This window comes from Geotrypetes seraphini, chromosome 1 (genome assembly GCF_902459505.1).
Source record: "Geotrypetes seraphini chromosome 1, aGeoSer1.1, whole genome shotgun sequence".
Lineage (NCBI taxonomy): Eukaryota > Metazoa > Chordata > Amphibia > Gymnophiona > Dermophiidae > Geotrypetes > Geotrypetes seraphini.
Window position 1 is genome coordinate 340,792,770 of NC_047084.1, and position 22,277 is coordinate 340,815,046.

At 44.4% G+C, this 22,277-nt stretch overlaps 1 protein-coding gene across 5 annotated transcripts in view; it reads left to right on the forward strand.

Annotated features, from left to right (window-relative positions):
* The first annotated feature begins 224 nt into the window (after positions 1-224).
* The window catches only part of SLC4A4 (solute carrier family 4 member 4), a 534,858-nt gene continuing 512,805 nt past the window's right edge, over positions 225-22,277 (forward strand). For 2 of the 5 annotated variants that reach the window (XM_033961185.1, XM_033961222.1), the window contains exon 1: positions 7,529-7,840. In XM_033961185.1, the coding sequence (XP_033817076.1) occupies positions 7,800-7,840 (41 nt within the window). In that variant the 5' untranslated portion in view covers positions 7,529-7,799. Of the gene's footprint in view, positions 333-7,527; positions 7,841-8,171; positions 8,946-22,277 lie in introns of those variants that run through there. The other 3 variants (XM_033961203.1, XM_033961239.1, XM_033961194.1) reach the window with 3 other exon arrangements.

Here is a 22,277-nt window from a genome sequence, read left to right on the forward strand (position 1 = left end):
CTTTTTGAAAATGAGTCCCATAACCATCTAAGAAACAAGGTCATTGTGACAGAAGCTATGAATCTCTGCCCCTTCCTCGGGTTAGTTCAGCTCCTCAGACAGAAGGTTTCCTGGAGGAACCTCCAGCACTCCCCCTCCTGGTCAGCTGGAAGAAAGACAAGGACAGCTCAGAAAGGGAAACAGCTTCAGGAGAAGGGGAGGGGAGGAAAGTATCAAACCAGGAAGTAGAGGGGGAGAGTTTAAAAGGAAGAGCCAGGATCAGAGCCAGGGGTCCCAGAGTGAAGGAAGGGCATGGAGGACCAGGCCAGAACTGTAACTTATTCCTAACCGAGGTAGGAATCTGCTGAACTGAAGTTTTTTGCTTATATAGGAATAAGTAAAAAGGCTGCATTTTAAAACTCTGTCTTAGAGGTGGGGTTGCATGAATTGTGCTTCTGGCTAGATGCGAAGGACTGTCACCCAGAACTCTGGACTGACCAAACTAAATTGAGAGGAGGGTGTATTTTGGAAAAGCAACGGGTTTCTGTAAGGGGAGATATGAGAGGGAAACAGACCCCTAATTTTGTGTAAATAAAAGCTTATTCTCCTATCTTCCCAGACTGCTTGTTAGCGTTTGTGTGACTCTTGTTTGGGTAACTGGGCTACGGCTATTAGTCATAAGAAATAAGTTTATTCTGCCGCTCAAAGAGAGTGGTAATGTGCTCCAGATCGCCAACTGCTGTTTAGTAAAGTGGAATAACTGAGTAATGTTAAGTTATATAAATATCTTGGGTCTGAGGGAAGTTGGATTCTGAGGCCCACCATAAGTGGAAATGTCCCTCCAAAGAAGGTCTACAGAACTTCAGGAAGGCAATAAAAACCCACCTCTTCCCCTGATCCTCTATGAGAGTGTGCCGATCCAATTCTCCAAACCTTCTAAGTGCCCCAACCCCCACTGTCTCGAGTTTCAAACGCTATGCGCTTCGTCCTATGTCTGACCATACGATGCTCCTCCACACTGTTGTCATACTATTCGCCATTTTATTATTTATTATTATTATTATTTTATTATTATTATTTTTTATTATTTTATTTATTTATTATTAGGATTTTTTATATACTGCCTATCAAGGTTATCTAAGCGGTTTTTACAATCAGGTACTCAAGCATTTTCCCTCTCTGTCCCGGTGGGCTCACAATCTATCTAACGTACCTAAGGCTATGGAGGATTAAGTGACTTGCCCAGGATCACAAGGAGCAGCGCGGGGTTTGAACCCACAACCCCAGGGTGCTGAGGCTGTAGATCTAACCACTGCGCCACACACGCCATCTTTGTCCTGGTACACTATAATACACCATATTTGCCATACTGTTTTCCATACTATGTGTGCCATTCTACAATCTCTCATACTATGTCTGCCACACGATGTTTGCTATTCCATGTCTTCTATGCTTTACCATTTCTGCCAAGTCATGTCATGCTATGTTAGTCATGCTTCGTAATACCATGTTTGCCATGTTATGTTCTGCAATACTATGCTCACCATGCTATGTCTCACCACACTATATTTGTCATGTTATGTTTTGCCATACTTTGAGGAGCTTTTTCAATACGACGTATAAGTTTGAGGTTGGATGTTTTGGGAGGACATCCACAAACCCAGAAGAAAAAAAATGTCCATTTTCAAAGCTGCCAGACATTTATCTGTTATTTTTGAAAATGACCTAGATATATGTTTTGGTCCTTAGGATGTCTATCTATTTTGGCCATGTTCAAAAATAAAAACAACCCCATCAAAAACGAACAAAAGCAAGTTTTGTAGATGTACCTCGTTTGATCGTGGCAGAGGAATCCCCATTAGCTTCGGTTGGCAGGTTTCGGAGATTCCTGCCAATTCAGCTTATGGGGATTCCCCCTGCCAGGATCAGCTGAGCCACGGAGCTCTACACCCCTCCTCCAACATCCCCCAACTTTTCTGCCCCCCCCACATCGCCTGCCACCACCCGACAACATGGATCACCCTCCCCACGTCACCTGACACCACCTGACATCATGGAGCACCCCCCCCCCCACATCTTTCAATGCAAAATCGGCATAAGGGAAGCCCACTCCCTCCTGCCTATAGGGCCGTGTGCTGAAAATGACAGGCTTTCCCCCTCCCAATGCATCTTGGGATGCAGTGGGAGGGGCCTAAAGCCATGACTGGTTCAAAATGGAACATGCATTGGGAGGGGGGAGGCCCGTCATTCTGAAGAGGTGGCCCTATCAGTAGGAAGGAGTGGGCATCCCTCCTGACAACTTTTCATCTAAAGGTACAGGTGTGTCAGTGATATCGGGGGAGAAGGGTGTCAATGATGGTGGGGGCTGTCAGTGATGGTGGTGGGTGTTAGTGATGTTGGGGGAGTGTCAGGTGATAGCAGGCTGTGTCAGTGATTTTGGATCATGTCGGGGGATGTTGGGGGAGGGATGAAGGATATTGGCTCTCTGTGAAGGGGGGCTGGTGGGATCGGTGAGTATGAGGGACAGAGAGGAATCGCAGTTCTCCCTGCTGATTCAGCTGATCCTGGCAGAGGAATCCCTGCTTAGCTGAGCCAGCAGGACTCCACAAAACTGGCTCAACTGATCGAGATTCCCCTGCTGCGATCAGCTGATGGCTAACTGTTCCGACAGGCTGAACAGTACTGTATTTTAAAAAGATCTTTGGATGGTGGGAAGAGTTCATTGACCACTGGGGAATAATGGGGGACATACCTTAATCCCTCCAGTGATCATCTTGTCAGTTTGTGCACCTTTTTGTCTCTTATGCATGTCTGAAACAGGTCTAACTCCATATGTCTAAGACTCTTTCCTTAAAGGTTTGATTATCCCTGCCGAATGTCCAAGTGCTAATCCCACCCTAATCCTGCCCAAAACATGCCTCTAACACCCCCTCTTAAAAATTTAGACGCACTGGAGACAAAACAACCAGAAACACATCCAGAAAGTCAGTGTTGAAAATGCCCACTTGAATGTTTTGTCTACAGGGTTATGCCAATTTATGCTGTCTTTTGGATGTCTATCTTTTTTGAAATTAATCTTGTATGTCTCATTAATCCATGCTTATGTATATGCTCTGTAATTTTGTTATAATAGTCTCTACTATTTTGCCTTGAGATATTTTAAGTCTGTTTCCATATGCTTTATTTTCCAAAATTTCTATTCCACCTTATCTTTTGGATTCTAGGTGGATTACACAAAAATGTACATAATAGAAATCACATAAAATACCAAACAAATATAGGCCCCCTTTTATCAAGCAGCAGTAGGGCTTTTTATTGCTGTCCGCTACGGTAAAGGCTCTGACACTCATAGAATTCTTATGACTGTCAGAGCTTGTACTGCAGTGTCTGGCGATAAAAAAAACCCTAATGTAGCTTGATAAAAGGGGGCTATAGAAAACTCATACAAATCGGGAGCAAAATTAAAACATGATAAATACAAAGCAAAAATCACTTACATTTAAAACATTATTATTTTGAACTCCATGTGATAAAGACTGTGTAAAATATAAAAATAGCAGCTGTCAATTTCAAAAACCGACTTTGCACTTGGGGCCTGTTTTAGAAAGCCGCGCTGGCAGCTGCCGCCGTGTGGCAACAGCCCCGAAGCCCATAGAGATTTAAAGGGCTTTGGGGCTGTTGCCATGTGGCGGCTGCTAGCACGGTTTTGTAAAACAGGCCCTTGATCACATTAAATGCCATCTGTCGTATTGATGCCCAGTTTCTCAAGATCCGTTTGCAATTAACAATTTTGAATAACTTTGTGTCATCAGGAAATTTAGGCCCCCTTTTACAAAGCCATGCTAGAGGCAGCCATGTGGCAATGGCACCAAAGCCTGTTAATTCCAAATGGGCTTCAGTGCGTTTACTGCCAGCTACCATGATAATTGTCAGTGGCGTATCTAGCCTATGTGACACCTGGGGCCCATCATTTTTTTTACCCCCCCCATCTGTATGAAAACATGATTTTTAGTAACAATCCACATGTCACGCTAGAGTGTACCTAGGAAAAGGCAGCATCTTACATACTGCAGTGAGCAGTACAACATCAATGCACCCATTGTAAAACTAAACAAGCCAGACTAGTACAGATCAATCCTGCACAGTCAATCCTAACAGAAAACTGTGTCTTTCGAACACAGAAAACACCTTTGCCTAGTATGGAATATGTAATCACAAACTAACCCTTCCCCCTTTTAAAAAACTGTAGTGTGGTTTTTAGCCACAGTGGTAACAGCTCAGATTCTCATAGAATTCTGAGCATCAGAGCTGTTACCATCACAGCCGGTGCTAAAAAACGCTCTACAAAGATTAAATTGAACCACCAAGAAGCTGGACTCTGCATACAATGCAACACCACAGAAAAAGCTATGCATCTCCTCTAAAGCAAAAAATTAAATATATAGAATTTTTTTTTTCTACCTTGTCTTCTCTGGTTTCTGCTTTCCTCATCTTGTCACTCTCTTCCTTTCATCTACTGTCTACCCTTTCATCCACTGTCTACCCTCTCTCTGCCCCTTCTACATGGCATCTTCTCTCCTATTCGCCTCCAGAAACTTTATGCTTCCCCTTTCACCCCCATTGGTCTGGAATCCATCTTCTTCCCTTCCCTCTTCTAATGGTCTGGCATCTCTCTCCTCTTCTTCCCTTCCCTCTCCCACACCCCCATGGTCTGGCATTTCACTCTCTCCTCTCTCTTCCCCCCCCACTTCCATTAGCATCTGTCCCCTTTCTTTCCCTGCAACCCAATTCCATCCAGTATCCTTTCCCCGCACACCAATTCTGTCAGCATCTTCCCCCTTTCTTTTCCTCCAACCCAATTCCATCCAGTATCCTTCCCCCTTATGTCTCTCTCCCCTTGCCCTGCACACCAATTCCATCAGTATCTGCCCTCTTTCTCTCCTTCCACCACCCTTCCATACCACCCCGACTCCCTTTCTCTCCTTCCACTACCCTGCCATACACCCTGACCCCCTTTCTTTCCCTCCATCACGCTTCTATGCTCCTCCCTCCCTCCAAACCAGCAAGGTCCCGCAATGACTGCTTCTGCTGCCTCTTTTCCGGAAGAGGTAAGTGACATCAGAGGGAGTGGATTGGCAAACGAAGGGAGTTGTGGCAAGGTCCCGCGATGACTGCAGCTGCCGGTCCACCCCCTCCGACGTCACTTACCTCTTCCAGAGAAGAGGTGGCAGACCGCAGTCATCACGGGACCTTCCTGCACTTCAGTGCGGCTGCCGACTCTGCTTCAGAATAAGTACGGCAGCCGCGCTGAGATGCAGGTGCTGTTTAGAGCAGCGCAGGAGGTTCCAGACCCGGCCGGCTGTGCACCCCCATAGGGCTGGCACCCGGGGTGGTCTGCACCCGTCATGCCCTTGGTACACCACTGATAATTGTCTTTGTAAAAGAGGGCCTAAATAAAACAAATGTCTCTTTTTATTTTTTTTTGCCTCCTTTGTTGTCTGGCCATTTTATATTTCTGATTGTGTTGGTCCCAGTCTCTGGTTTCTGTCTTCTCTTAACTTTTTTTTCAGGATCTCCTGTTTATTTCTAATTTTTGCTCTGTAGTCACTCACTTTTCATACCATCTTACTATTCTGTTATTAGTCTTCCTCTTTTTACTGACAGCTTTCCATGATCCTCAACCTCCTAATCCCCTTAATTTTATTTTCCAGTCCAGCATCTCCCCTCTGACTCAGGATTCATGTTAGCCAGGTTCTGGAGTTGTGGTTTGTAGCCCTCTAGCCAGGGACTCGCTAAGTGATAAAAATAGAGGAAAATCCCTGGGTAGCTGTGAATGAAGGCTTCTGGTGCTGTGGCTCAATGGAGGCCAATTCCCAATTCATAACTTTGAAATTATAGGGTCATAATTGCAAAAAAAAAAAAAATGAGAAAGAGAACCAATCCAATTATCTGTGGACTATAAGGGCCAAATTCTATAAATGGCATCACAATTGTAGGCGGCGGTGGTAGGCATCTAACCAGCCAATTGGGACGCATGTTTAACCTCCCCCCTCCCACTCTGAGGTAGATCACCTACACTAGGAGTTTTTGTGAGCCTAGGGAGATGTGTAGGGCCACTTAGTTCTCCCAAGGCTAGGCATGGGTATGGTTGCACTCAGAAGTGGCCTTAGGCGAGCTTAGGTGCCTGATATGTAGGCCAATAAAATGCTGGCCTACATTTCAAATAGACGCGACTGCTGAGTTGATCGCAGCAAGGGAATCTCCCTGCCATGATCAGTTTAGCAGCCTCAGCAGGGAACCTATCCCCCCCTGCAAAGTTAGCCAGCAGGAGGGATGCCCACTCCCTCCTGCTGGAACCCCTGAAGCCCCCCTCCCCCCAAATGTCCATGGCAGGAGGATGGGGCATGTCTTCAGAGGGGGTTCTGGCGGGAGTGAGTGGGTAACCCTCCTGCCGGTGATCTTCGGGGAGGGAGGGTGCGGGCAGGAGGGAGTGGGAATCCCTTTTGCTGGGGACAGGGGACATTTTGGGGGGGGCATGCCGGCAGGAGGGACTGGGCATCCCAACTGCTGGCCGACTTTGTGGCTGGGTGTTTCTTGCCGTGACCGCTCAGTGGATGGCGACAGGGAGATTCCTTGGCCGCGATCAGCTCAGTGGCAACACAATTCTCTAACTGGTGCCTGTGATATGGATGCCGGTTAGAGAATTGGGGTGGTCAGGTGGGGTTAGATGTCTGTTCATCAGGACAGATATGATTCTATATAGGACGCCTGTGTGCGATTCTCAAAAGCCACTTAGATGGCTGCTGAGTCCGGGCAGCCTATACAGAATCAGGCCCTATAAGTTTAAAAGAACAGACAGGTGACAGGTGAAAAACATTGTAATGAGGCTCATTTTCAAAGCATTGGAGGTGCATTTTCAGTAATGTGTCTAAGTCCAACTTTGGATGTTTCCCACAAGACGTTCAAAAGTCGGGGACATGGAAACGTTAATTTTTGAAACCACTATATGTCCACTTTTTTTTTTTTTTTTTATTATTATTATTATTGACATATTTGGACATCTTGGCCATCAGGTCATCCTATCTAACTTTTTTTTTTTGCTATTTTCGACCACTAAAACATTCAAGTTCAAAACATCCAAATCCAGACTATTTGGACATGGGAGGGGCCAGCATTGTAATGGACTGGCCACACAGACATGTCAACAGAGCAGTGGGGCACCTTAGAGAGCACTGCTGTGAACTTCACATAAAGGGTGCCAGATGTACATCTTACCATAACCCCCATATAATTTATGGTGAGCCCTCCAAAACTCACCCCAAACCTAGTATCCCCACCTGTCTACCACCCCAATATCTCCTATGGCTGCAGGTGGCACCTATGTGGCAGTATAGGTGGGCTCACACTTTCCACCATAAATATAGTGGTTAGAGTGGTTTATGGGCCTGGGTCCTCCTCTCTATGGTTCACTAGTCCACCCACCAGGCTACTTAAGACACCTGTGTGTTGCTGTGCTAGGCTTTCCCATGCCAGGTACTGCTCTTCTAGAGACAGGCATGTACTGTTTCATTCAGATCTTTGTGGGGTGAGAGGGGGGTCAGTGACCACTGTGTGAGTGGGTGTCATTACTTAAACTCTCCAGTGGTCATCTGTTCAATTTGGGTTCCTTTTTTGGCACTTAGATGCTTTTTAAAACAAGTCTAGTTCAGGACATCTAAGTTCCGTCCTGGACATCTTGGGAATGTTCGCTTATCACCACAAGACGTCTGCAACATGCCCCCTTGAACTCTGGATGCACAGCAGTTAAGAAACCTAGCAAGATGTCCAGGTCAGCTGTAAAAATCGACACTTGGATTTTTTGGTGAGAAAAACGGCTAAATGCTAATTTATGCCATTCGGGGGGGGGGGGGGGGGGTATCAGCGTTTTGAAAATGCCTTAGTCTAACCTATCATAAAAACCCATGGCACTTTGTGTGTCTGAGTGAAAATGAGCTGCTTCTAAAATTGTATACAGTGGGAATGCTAAATTCTTAGTTTCAGGTCTGGCTAGTAAGCGGAACTCAAGGCTGCGGGTCGGGGAGTTGTTGCTCTGGGGTGCGCTCTCTCCGGTCCCCTGCCACGCGCGGACCGGGACACAAGAGCAGCACGTGGCAGGCGCGAGCACCTCCCCCCCCCTCCTCCTCCTTGACTCGCCGACAGCGGCCGTAGCCCTGAGGGCTCGCACGGCAGCGGCTGCCTGTGCTCAGCGCGCGGGTTTGTGACCTCAGGGGCAGGTGTCACTGGGCAGCGGGAGCGCCGCCGCCGCCGCCGCTCTCTCCCTCCCTTCTCTTCTCCTTCCCCTCCCCATCCCCCCTCCCCACTCACGCTCAGTTACCCAGCAAGACCAGGGCTGCCGTAGGGACCCCTCCTCACCCCGCTCCTCTTATTTTATTTTTTACTTTGGGGTTGTTTTCTCCCCCCCTGTTTCTTTCTGTTATTGCCGTTGTGGACACTCCTGGCTGCTGTTTTGTTGTCCCTTTTTTTTTTCCCGTTTATCTTCATTTTCACGAGGGAAGAGGCTCGGGGACAGCGGCGAACTCTTAAGCCGGAGGGGCCGCGAAGAGGAACCACCACTACGACCGCCGCCTCCCCCTGACCGGGCCAAGGAGGGGGGAGGAGACAGGAGGAGGGCCGGGGCCGCCCTTTAAATGTGATAGCGGCGCACGCTTCTGCCACCGCGCTCTCTCTCGCTCTCTTGTCTCCTTTTTTATTTTATGTTGCTGCTTTTTTTGTTTTGTATTTTTTTTTGTTCGCACCCGCGCTGGGTGTAGAATCGGAACCGAGGGCCTGGACTAGAAACGAAAAAAAGAGACATCGAGCGAGCGCTCTCTCAGCCCCTGCTCCCCGCACCTCCCACTTTTCTCTGCCCAAGTTTGAGCTGCGAGCGACACGCTGGAGTCCCGGGAGGGAACCACAGCCCTGGAAAGGTAAGAAGAGCTCAGGGGAAACCCCCCCCCTCACCCCACCCAGAGAGCGCGCGCGCACACACACAGAGGTTTCGAACGTATCCATTCACCCATACCAAAGGCAGGACCTGCCGCCTCTTCCCCCTTAACCATGCACCTCTCGCTCCCCCTAACTACACAGTAAGTGGCGTGAGCGCGTTTGTGCATCTAGACGGGGGATTTCTTTTACTGGGCTGACGGACGAATTAGCCCAACAGCTTCGGAAGTCCAGTTGTTTCTTTGGGGGGGTAGGGAAGTTTTTGGGTGGGATTTCATGAAGTGCGGCGTGGGGGGGGGGGGGGGGGAAGCGTCTCTCGGCTAGTGAGGCAGGGTGGCACCGCCAATAAGAAAGCGGCAGCTTGTTGCATGGTTTGGAGGGCATGTGATGAACCGCCGGCCTCTTTGCCCCCAGATCACGGGTCCGGCTGGTGGTGCTAAGTGCCGGGGCACAGAGACGATGCCCGCCTCTGGGAATCTGCCACCGCCCCTTTTCTGACACACATTGCCTTTCTAAGGTGGCACGTTGCTGTTACAATACCAACACAGTTTGATTCCCCCCCCCCACCCTTCTGTCCTGCAAACAAAATGTGTTTCCTCCAGTGCTTAGTTTATGGCCGTCCTTATTATACCCACGTACAGACTTACTACTTGGGAGCTGTCATTCGTTTGTTGCTCTTCTTTTGCAAATACAGTCGCGGTAGTTGGGGGTCTGATATTGATTGTAAGGCGCTCGTGCACCTTCCTTTCTCGAGCCTGTTCCTTGTAGTCAGGAGGACCCTAAAGTTTCTGAAGATATTTCTGTGATGGAGGTGGGAGTAATAGGGGACACTTTTCAGGGCTTTCTGTTCGATTCCCTCACCCTTGTAACTTCTGATTACTTGGTCAGAGACCTACCGGATAGATTGACATAGGGCAAGTAGGCTAAGGTTAAAAGAGACCAATGGGCTTGGCCAATCCAGTCTGCCCATTAGATCTTCCCAGGATCCTTCATATAAGATTATATCTAATCCAATTATATAATTCGTTCCACAGAAGCATGATTCCTCCATTGCAGCCACTCTTAAGAATACATACATTAAAGTTTTTTGGGTTTATAGATATCAACCACCATTGTAATTTATGGGAACTTACAGGAGGAGTTCATTCATAGGGGTTACTTTGTCACTGTATATACAGTATATATTTTTGGTTGAAGCTGTAAAGAGAGTCAGTAGTTACATGTAGTTTGTTAGCCGATCTCAGCCATTCTCCCTTTATTGGTTGGTCCTGTACTTTTTTACTTGTGGTTTTATTGTCAAATCACATCCTCATGATCTGGTAGAAAACTCCTGGCAAGACAGTATCCTGCCACTTGTTTTTAAGCAGAAAGCCATAAATGCATACAAACATGGCAGGAGTCATCTTTAATATCAGTCTCTGAATTGCAGCAAGGAAGGTTCTATGTATATGTTTTAATGAAAATATTTAACAGGGACAGATTTTAATCTTTTTATTTCTGTGTTTTTTCTTTCTTTACCCCAGTTTAATACCATACCCCCTCACCCCTTCAGGTTATTTGGCTAGTCAGTGGCCCAAGGAAGCTTTTCCTTGTCCTTTGGATAAGCTGGGGTATTTAATATTTACTTCTTGTCAAGGAAGGGCACCTCCTGGTTTTTTTAGAAGAGCATCTGCTCTTAGTCTGCATTTTTTAATTAATTTTTTCTATTTAGTCACCTCATTAATGAACTCATGTCAAGAAAATAAACTAAAATTAATGAGAAACAACACAGAGTTCAGAAGTCCACATTATGGAAAGATGAAAAATAAGAAAAAAAAGAAGCTATAATAGGAAGATCTCTCCCATCACCTCTTCTGTTAACCTAACGGAAGCTTTTCCAATTATAATGGAAGGGCATCAAAAACATACAGGGGTACGCTTAAAAAACCCAACAAACTAAGGGCCTCTTTTATCAAGCCATGGTAGTTGAGTAGCAGTATCAATACAAGTTAAATACTCCGATGCTTATTCAATTCCTATAAGTGTTGAAGCATTTACCTCATCAGCCTGCACTGAAACGCTCTACCGCTGCTTGATAAAAGTGGGCTTAAAGAAGCTCCTGTTGGAAGTACCTGAGCCCTTGGCAACAAATTGCCTCCTTTAACTTGCAAGACATCAGGAATACTTGTACCTATTGACCACAGAATAAATCTTCTTTAGATTTGAAATAAGCTTTTATTTCTCTTTCTCTGAGACAAAGGGCTCAAGAGGGAGTAATGTCTTGAGATTCTTCAAGAAAAGCTGTAAGGTTGGGACTCCCTTGACCACTAACCTGAGCTGCATCTCTGTCCATAATCTATTGCCCAGAGACTTCTGCATTTTATAGATGTTTCTGGAAGGGGCTAAGTTGGTTGTATTGTGGGTTTGTGGTTGCGTTGTGGCTTTGTGCTTGGTCCAGGCTGGGTTTTCCAGCACCTCACAGGACTAGTCACCTTTTGAGGCAGGTACTTGATTTACTGCTATAAAATGGAGGACTGGGTGTGTAGTTATTAAAAAAAAAAAATGTACAGGGTTTTATTATGTGCATTGTGGAATGTCTATTTTTACACTTGCTCGTTGTGTAAACCACATGTGTGAAAGCTAATTGAAACCCGAGCTATTTTATTTGGAGTTTTATCTCTTCTGTTTTGGTTTCTGTGTCTACATACTTTCATTCTCTCCTCGAGCAATTACATTGTCCTTTCACCAGAATTGTAATTTCAGAACTTTACAAGCTCATTATCAAATGTTTGCTCAGGATCACTGAAAATTTTCAGAATGTTTAATACATGATTACATTGTATCATATCGCAATTTTTTTTGTTTTTTGTTTATATGCCTTCTTTCTCCAAAAATTAATTGGAATTGCTCAGAACCTTGCAAAACAAGAACCAAAATACAACAGCGTGCTTTTAATATAATTGAGAAAGCGGTTTATCAAATGAATAACATTTTGAATTTAACTCGCACCTTTTTCAGTAGTAGCTCAAAGTGAGCGAAGTTCAGGTACAGGTAATTTCCCTGTCCCTGGAGGGCTTACAATCTAAATTTGTGCCAGGGCAGCGGAGGATTAAGTGGCTTGCCCAAAATCACAAGGAGCAGCATTGGGTTTGAACTGGGTGTTCTATTCACTAAACTCCTCCACTCTTTGCTGGACGGTGTAGGTGATTGTGTGATCCATACCGTAAAGTTATCAATTTTTGGAGACATCCATTCTATGATGTTCCTCATCCCATGATGATACATATTTTCAAGCCATTATAGTACTTGATTTTCTGCTGGAGGTCAAGTCCACACACTAGGTTACTCCTTTAGGGTACACTGTCCACTTCTTCAGTAAGTTACAGACATGCTTATTTTCTGTTACGAATCATGGATGGCCGCATGAATGCAAGGCTTCATTGTAGAAATCCAGTGACTAGTAGCTAACTGTAAAACAATTAATTGGGCCACTGGTTTAATAGCTAACCAAATGCCCTCCCAAGTTTTCAAGGAAGTATTGCTGAAGTAGTAGTAAAAGCTCATGAACCCTGCAGCTTTTACAGTCCTGTGAAATAAAGGTCACCGTATGTTGGAGGGGATGTTTTATCATCCTCTTAACTGAGGGGGGTGGGTAAATCTTCTTGGCCTGGGTTCTGCTCTGGGAATAGAGGACTAACTAAAATAGTTGGGTGGCAGTGTCTAATACAAGGCCTAAGTACCATTTCTAGCCCAGTGAGTCTCTTTGTGCGGCTCATGGAAGACATCTTAATGGTGTTAAGAGCAGTGGTTCCCAACCCTGTCCTGGAGGACCACCAGGCCAATCGGATTTTCAAGCTAGCCCTAATAAATATGCATGAGAGAGATTTGCATATAATGGAAGTGACCATGCAAATCTGCTCCATGAATATTCATCAGGGCTAGCTTGAAAACCCAATTGGCCTGGTGGTCCACCAGGACAGGGTTGGGAACCACTGGTTTAGAGAATGACACGGGGACAAATTTCTCCCCGTCTCCATGGGATATCAATATCCCCGTCCCGTCCCTGCAAATTCTGTCCCTATCCCATTCCTGCAAGCTCTGCCTTAATTTCACCAGCCTAGAGAATGATACCGGGATAAATTTTTCCCCATCTCTGTGGGAACTCATTTTCCCTTCCTGGCGAGTTCTTTTCCTGTCCCTGCCCCATTCCTGCAAACTGTCCTCATTTGCACAGCCTCAAACACTTTAAAATCATGTGTTCAAGGCTTGTGCAGTTAAGGCAGAGAGCTTACAGGAATGAGACAGGGACAGCGACAAACCTCGCGGGGATTTGGCAATTGAATTCCTGCGGGAACAGGGACAAATTTGGCCCCATGTCATTCTCTATACAAGCCTCAAACACTTATGATTTTAAAGTATTCAAGGCTTGTGCAGATGAGGGCAGAGCTTGCAAGAATAGGACAGGTACAGGAACAGAGCTTCTGGGAATGGGACAGGGATAGAGAGATACCACGGGACATAGAAAAATTGTCCCTGTGTCATTCTCTAGGTGCACTACTGAGGACACACATAGCACAGTAACATTACTACTATAGCACTATGGACCTGGAAATGTAACGGCAACAAAAGTGAGGGTGGGTATGAGGGCCTCCTCTGTGCTAGATGTATGCAGCGTTGTACATTAAAACATTCAAGAGACAGTCCTTTCTCAATAGACAAACAGGTCAAGTAGAAGGTCAGGGAGTTTCTCGGGCATGGGTGCTTTACAAGCGAGTGGGGGTTAGGAGTTATAAGCAACCTTGAAAAAGTGGGCTTTTAGCCTGGATTTGAACACTGCAAGGGACAGAGCTCTCACCTTCCACACGGGAATCTCTTTGAGGCTGTGGTACTTTGCAGCTGGTTTGTTGGGGGAAGCAGAGGCGAGAAGGGTAGCAGAAGACTGCTCATGCGGTGCAGGGAGTGCTGCAAGAAATTGGGAGAGACATCTCATTTCTGCACCAAACTTTTCTATATCAGAGTTTGTGAAGTGAAATAAACTAAACCTTAAGCTTATATACCGCATCTTCTCTATAAGAATAGAGCTTGACACAGTTTACAGAAAATTAAAGAAAAAATACAATAGGGATAGCGGTAATATAAAAGGAAATGAAGATCACAATTTTGAAAAAAAGAAAGTTTTCAGATGTTTGCGGAATAATTGGAGAGAGCCCAGATCATGCAACTGGACAGGGAAATTATTCCCGAGCTCAGTAATTCTGAAAAGAGACTTCCCTAGTTTTTCAATATAGATTACGCCTTTCAGCATAGGAAAGGATAATTTAAGTTTTTGAGTAGGTCTGGTAATCTCAGATCTTGTAGAATTCCAAAATAGAGGAAGTAAGGAAATCCATACAAAATCTTAAATGTAAAAGCAAGCACATTTGAAATAGACTCTAGAAATAATTGGAAGCCAGTGAAGTTTTAGCAAAAGCGGAGAAAAGCGAGATCCTGCTTTCATCAACATTTTTCTGTTCTTGTACAATCAATTATTCTTTCGAGGTTGGATTATTGTAATGCGGTCTTCTTAAGCCTGACTAAGCAAAGACTTCAGTTGATCCAGAATACTGTGGCTAGGCCGATCTTTGCAAAAAGTAAATTTGATGTTTCTCCGCTTTTGCTAAAACTTCACTGGCTTCCAATTATTTATAGAGTCTATTTCAAATGTGCTTGCTTTTACATTTAAGATTTTGTATGGATTTCGGCCTAGCCGCAGTATTCTGGATCAACTGAAGTCTTTGCTTAGTCATGCTTAAGAAGACCGCATTACAATAATCCAACCTCGAAAGAATAATTGATTGTACAAGAATAGAAAAATGTTGATGAAAGCAGGATCTCACTTTCCTCAACATATGGAGACTAAAAAAAAAATTTTTCACCAGAGCATTAAGATGGTCATTGAAAGAAAGTGAGTCTAAAGTGACACTCAGGACTTCACTTGAGAATTCAATCGGTGGTGGATTGACAGAGACTAATTTTATTTTATTTAAAAAATTTCTTGCCTGCTTAAACCCAAGCGGTTTACAAAATACAATCATAAATGTGACATGGCAACTACACACATTACAGTGTCCTTCATCCTCTATGCAGTCAAATATCAAAATGAGTCTGACCCTCTGCGGTGAAGGATATTCAGCAGGGAGCTCTGCTAAGCATGGGTCACTTCCTAAGGCTCATAGGGCAGGACTTACCATTGCAGGCTGAAGGTTGGGCTAACAGAGTTTGGGTTTGACTCAGTTTGTGGTTTGCTCCCCTCTGAGCAAACGTAGCACATTTATGACTTGCTTTAGAGAGCCGTTCACCCACCAGCAGGCTGGTACAGATTGAGCTAATGGATGCTGCTGCTTCAATATATAAGCAAATGACAAGGTTATTGTGGTAAGACAGTGGTTGCTTTTAAAGCAAAAGGATGAGGAATAATGTGGTTGAGGCATACTTCATACTCATTTATGCGTATAAATGCAGACAAAAAATGGCACAAAGCCTGCAAAACTGCAAGCCATAAAGTGTGCCAGCACCTATCACAGGACCTTACAGTAATCCATACACCTCTGTTAATGAGGTACATACAGTATTATCCAGTAGTGAAAGAATACACTTTTACAAGTACAAAGTAACACCTTGTGGAAAAGTAAGATGATGGTTCAATGGATATATATTTTTCCAAACTGTTGCATCAGTGACCTGAACCTGGAATGCAAAAAAATGCAGAGGGATTTTGCAAGACACTGCTTTTCTCACATACTATCTGCTTTAGCTCTCCTCTACCTGCAAATCTGTTTTCTAACCTCCCCTTCCACCCTATCCTTATACTTATAACTGTTTATAGTTTTGTAAACATACACAGCATTATAAAGCCACCTGTATTGAGACAAGTGCATCCATTCTCATTGTACACTCCCCTGTTGAGGAGAGCAGAATTCTCAAAAGCTAGTCATAAGTGGATTAAATTGGAGCAATAATGAGGCATCACCTGCATCTTGCTTGATGTTTCACAGGCTCCTTTATTGACCGAGATCCAAGGATAGGGTCTGAGGTATGAGCAGAGCGTGGGCGCTTTTTTGGATTTATGGCTGAGAACCAGGGTTCAGTTCCTTTTTTTACCAACAACACACTCCCCTAGATTCTGTAAAGGTTGCCAAAATTTGGACACAGATCTGAGATCTGTACGTAAACTAATTAGTTAACAAGCCATTAACAATCAGTTATTGATGTTAATAGGCACTCATTTGGACTTAAGAATAGCTGGTAGGCAGATCTGCACATTACACTGCTTGCCAAAAGTGTTTCACATGTAACTCATAAGAGGAGGGGCATGGGCAGGTTAGAGGTACTGTATTCCAAAAATTTGTTTAAGTGTTATAGAATGCTGGGGTTATATACCTAACTTGTGTGCTAGGATTTACACCAGGTTTAAGCAGGTGTAAGCCCTCATGCTCAAAATTGTCCGGAGTGCCCTTTATAGGCATGGATTTTTTTTTTCTGGTTCCTAATTTTGAGCCCTCTTATTGTGTGTTTGGGCAAGTTGCGTTATCTCCCATTGTCTCAGATGCACACTTAAGAGGCAATGCAGAAAGCCATGAACCTACTAAGTACATGGTAACCAAGGAATGTGCCTGCGTATTATTGGGCATAGAATGCAGAGAGGGCTTCTGTGTGCAAGTTAACTTGTGCAGTCTGCCCTCTCACTTGCCAAAGAAGAATACTATGTCCATTTATCTTGCTCTAATCCTCGCCATCTCTTTGGCACACAACTCTCTATTCATAGTGCCCCCACCTCCAATTCCACCTTAACTTTCTCCCCAGATGATTGCATGGTTCACAAGATTCACCTTAAATTCTCAAACAGTTCAGCTCCCCCCACTCCCTTTCAGCTGTCCACTCTACTAACCTCCCTTCAACCTCTGCCACCTTTTCTTCCTGCTCCTCTGATACGATTTTCCACCCATTTGGCAATATCTATCCCACTGTCATCCCTTCTATCTGTCACATCCTCAACCCATCACTCCACTGCAACTGTTCCTGATGTTTTCATGCCATGCCGTAGTTACACCACTCCTTAAAAATCCCTCACTAGATCCCCCGTACCCCTCCAACTATTGCCCCATCTCCCTCCTCCCCTTTTCCAAGCTACTAGAATGTGCTGTTTACTGCTGTTGCCTGGACTTCCTTTTTATTCTCAAGCTATTCTTGACCCACTTCAATTGTAATTTTGCCCACTCTATTCTACAGAAACTGGCCTTGCTAGTCTTTAATGACCTGTTCCTGGCCAGATCCAATGTCCTCTACTCTATCCTCATCCTTCTCAATCTTCTGCTGCCTTCAATACTGTTGATCACCACATACTCCTTGATACACTGTCCTTGTTGGGATTTCAGGATTCTGTTCTCCTGGTTTTCATGCGGTCTCTCCCATCACACTTTCATTGTATATAATGGGGGATCCTCCTCCACTGCTATCCCACTGTCAATCAGTGTACCTCAGGGCTCTGTCTTGGGACCTTCCTTTTCTTCATATATACTAGGGATCTCAAAGTCCCTCCTTGAGGGCCGCAATCCATTCGGGTTTTCAGGATTTCCCCAATGAATATGCATTGAAAGCAGTGCATGCACATAGATCTCATGCAAATTCATTGGGGAAATCCTGAAAACCTGACTGAATTGCAGCCCTCAATGAGGGACTTTGAGACCCCTGATATATACCCACTCCCTTGGTGAATTGATCTCCTATGGTTTTCAGTATCATCTCTATGCTGATGATTCCCAGATCTACTCTCCATACCAGATTCCCAGATCTACTCTCCATACTAGATATCTCTACAGGAATCCAAGCCTGCCTGTCCAACATTCCTACTTGGATGTTTCACCGCCATCTAAAGATGAATAAGGCTAAGACTGAACTCATTATCTTTTCGCTTAAATCCACTACCCCTTCCCCCCATTGTGGACAATACTCTTCTCCCTGTCTCATCAACTCGCAACCTCGGAGCATCTTTGATTCCTCTCTCTCCTTCGCTCAGATAAAACAAACTGCTAAAGCCTGTCACTTCTTCATCTATAATACCAAAATCTGAACTACCCTTTCCGAGCACTCTACTAAAACCCTTATCCACACTCTCATCACCTCTCACTTAGACTACTGCAACTTGCTTCTCTCAGGTCTTCTGTTCGATCATCTCTCTCAACCTTCAATCTATGCAATATTCTGCTGCACGACTTATGTTCCGTGAGAGCCGCCACGTTCACATTACCCTTCTCAAGTCACTTCACTGGCTCCCCATCCATTTCTGAATGCAATTCATACTCCTCTTACTGATCTACAAGTGAATCGCTCTTCAGCCCCCTCAATATCTGTCCACACTTATCTCTCTCCCTGTGCTTCTTCTGTGAACTCAGTTCATCAGGCAAGTCCCTTTAATCCATACTCCTCTCCTCTACTGCCACCTCCAGGCTCAGTCCCTTCTATCTTGCTGCGCCATATGCATGGAACAAGCAGCTTGAGTCATTACATTAAGTACCATCTCTAGTAGCATCTCTAACCGACTACCTCCTCCAACTATTCTCACAGGGAAACAATGCCCTAATACTCCAGTTTGACCTCAGTAGTGCCTTCGACCTGGTAGACCATGACATTCTACTCAACTACCTCGATTCCATAGGCATTTCGGGACAGGTACTAACCTGGCTCACAGGCTTCTTAAAAAACCGCACCTACCAAGTACACAACGAGGGAACCTACTCCCACACCTGGTCAACCCCTGTGGTGTCCCACAAGGCTCCCCCCTATCACCTTCTCTATTCAATATCTACATGACTCCACTGGGACACATATTATCCGACCAAAAGTTGAAATCCTACATCTACGCAGATGACATCACAATTGTCATCCCCATCTACTCATTCTCGCAAGAAACAGAGCAACTCATCTCATCAGTACTTACTATGGTCGAACACTGGACCACTCAGTCCAAACTGAAGCTAAATCTAGAATAGACCAAACTCTTCCTAGCAAGTCCCAACCACAAATTAACGAACACCACCTTACAACTCAACGGCCTAACTTATCCTATTAACCCCACCATCAAAATCCTTGGCGTCATCCTAGACCGCTGCCTGACCTTCGAAGACCACACCAACGCCCAGGTCAAAAAATGCTTTTATACCCTCTGGAAACTCCGTACCATCAAACATTACTTCGACTTCCCCTCCTTCAGATTGCTGGTCCAATCCCTAATCCTAAGCACACTGGATTACTGTAATATAATTTATATAGGCTCCTACAAGAAAACCATCCAGCGACTTAGACTTATCCAAAACACCGCGGTCCGCCTAATCTTTGGCCTCAAAAAGTCAGACTACATCACCCCTTATTATAGAAAACTGCACTGGCTGCCAATAGAAGCGAGAGTCATCTTCAAATTCGCCTGTCTCGGCTTCAAAACCTTAACTGGCTTATCCCCGATTTACCTGTCTCACCACTTCGTGTTCCCTGGAACCACTCGCACACGTAATGCCAACCTGTTTACCTACCCTTCCCCAAAGGAATGCACCTACAAAAGATTCTTCAATAGAACTCTCTTATACCAAGCTGGCAGATGGACAAACTGCCTGACCACCCTTATCTCATCTGCCCCATCTTACTCATCCTTCAGGAAATCTCTCAAATCTTTCCTCTATAACAAATTTCTAGAACCTCCCCCATCACCAAATAATTAAGACTACCATCCAATAACTGATAATAGTTGTCTTCCTGACATTCTCCACCCTGCACTGGCTTTGTACACTGCTTTGTTCTTTATAAAGCCTCTCGCACTGCCTCTCCACTATATACATATCTCTGCTGTATATGTACTGTATATGTACTGTATATGTACTGTATATGTAAATCTACACTGTTTCTTTGCTGTATAAATACCTTTACTGAATATGTACAGTTCGCATTGTATCTTCGCTGTAAATGTACAGTCTCTTACACTGTAAACCGCTCTGAACTGTTTGTGGTACTGCGGTATATAAAAATAGTTATTATTATTATTATTCAAATCCAAACTAAAAGCCCACTTTTTTGATGCTGCCTTCAACACTTAACTCCCATTCACCATAAAATTACCTATGTTCATCTTATCATTCTCGCTCCAAAAAATGCCCCAACCCCCCCCCCTATATGTCCTGTGTGCTCATTTAGACTGCAAACTCTTCTTAGCAGGGACTGTCTAATGCGTGTTGATTGTACAACACTGTGTATGCTTTTCAGCACTATAGAAATGATAAAATAGTAATAGTAGTAGACGACATGACCACATCTTCATCTTCCATTTGTGAGTCGCTACAAGGTGACAAGATTAAAATTGGAAGGGGAAAGAAGGAGGGGAAGAGGACATGGATGGATAAGAGGAGGGACTTAGACGTAGGGGATGCTATACAGAAACTAAGATATTTAGTTAGTTGTCAAAAAGGTGAGTCTTAGGTTTTTTCTGAATCTAGTGTAGTTTGTCTCTTTCCTGATAGCATCTGGTAGGTCATTCCAGATTTTTACACCCAGATAGGTTAGCATAGAGTGCAAAATTCGTTAGTAGTGGAGGTATTTTGTGGATGGTAGGTTTAGTGGAGAGGATGCGGTATATAAACTTAAGGTTTAGTTTAGTTTAGTTTAGTTGGCTCTGTTAAAGATTCTTTTTGATGTCGTCCAAACATTAGAGAATAATTGGATGCGAGGGGCTGCTGAGCTTCCGTATAGGATCTGGTGTAGGATACATGACGATTTGAAGATTATTCGGGATGATATTGGGAGCCAATGTAGTTGCCTGATGAAAGTTGTGATTGAGTCAAATTTCTTTAATTTGTAGATTAGTCTAACGGCTGTGTTCTGGATGAGTTGTAATTTGTGGATAAGAGCGATGTTGATGCAAAGGTAGGCGGAGTTGCAATAGTCCAGTTGGGGTAGGACCATTATCTGAATGATCAGAGCAAAGTAGTGTGGGTGGAAGTATGGTCTTGTGAGTAGTAGTTGACGCATAGTGTAGATGGTCTTTTTCCGAAGGTTAGATATTTGTGGTTCCATTGTGAGAGTGTCGTCTAAGATGCAGCCTTGTACTTTGGTGAATTTTTCCATTATGAGAGTGATACCTGATGAAAGAGTGAGGTTAGGTATGACGCTCTGTTGTGCGGTGTGGAAACCAATGGCTTTGGTTTTAGTGGCGTTCAACTTGTTGGTTGCCCAGGTTTGAATTTTATCTATTTGAGATTTTTTCGGCAATATTGGGATGGTTGTTGGTTATGGGGATGAGGAGGAGGATGTTGTCGGCATACTATAGTATAGTTTCATTTTCCATTTTGATGTGGCCCAGTGAGCTCATGAATAGATTGAATAGGATTGGGGATAACGGGGAGCCTTGTGGGACGCCATAGAAAGCCTTCCAGGGGTTGGAGTATGATTCTTGCTTTTTGACCATGTATTTGCGATTTTGTAGGAAGTCTGCGAACCATTTCAATACAGTTCCTGTTGTTCCGATTTCTGAGAGTTTGATTAGTAGCAATTTGTGGTCCACTGAGTCGAAGGCTGCGAAGATATCAAATTGGAGTAAAATGGCCTGATGACCCGAGCTTAGCAATTGTTTGATTTTAGTAATTAAAGTGTTGAGGAGAAGCTTGGTGCTGTGCTGTTTTTGGAAGCCATATTGGGATGTATGAAGGCAGGAGTGTTGCTCTATGTATGAGGCTAGCTGCTTGCTGACGTGGGACTCAGATTTTAGTGAGGATCGGAATGCCAGCAATCGGTCTGTAGTTAGATGCTATGGAGAGGTCTGCTTGTGCTGTTTTCGGTATAGGGGTTAAGGCTATTTTACCCATTTCTTTGGGTAGGTGCTCTTGGTTCAAGGAACTGTTTAGCAGGTTAGTGAGCCAGTTAATGATATGATGCGGAGCTGCTGAAAGAAGGTAAGGAGGACAGTTGTCAAGGGGACTGCTTTGAAAGGCTAGTTTTGATATTAGTCTATTGGTATCGGGGAAGGAAAGGTTAGTGAATGAAGACCAGATCTGGTCTGCAATTATGGGTTCAGTGTATTCCATATAATTGTGCTGGGACGAGTTTGATGAGGCTGTCTTGGCAACTTCCGATTGGACCAATTTGACTTTGTTAAGGAAGAAATCTGCAAATTCTTGGGCTGAGATTTTGTTGGAGAAGGATGCAGATTCTTGGTTTGCGGGGCTGTCAGTTGTCGTATTAGGTGGAACAGTTTTTTTGCTGTCAGTTGTGTTACCTCATATTTTACTGGTGTAGTATTACAGTTTGTGGTAATGAGT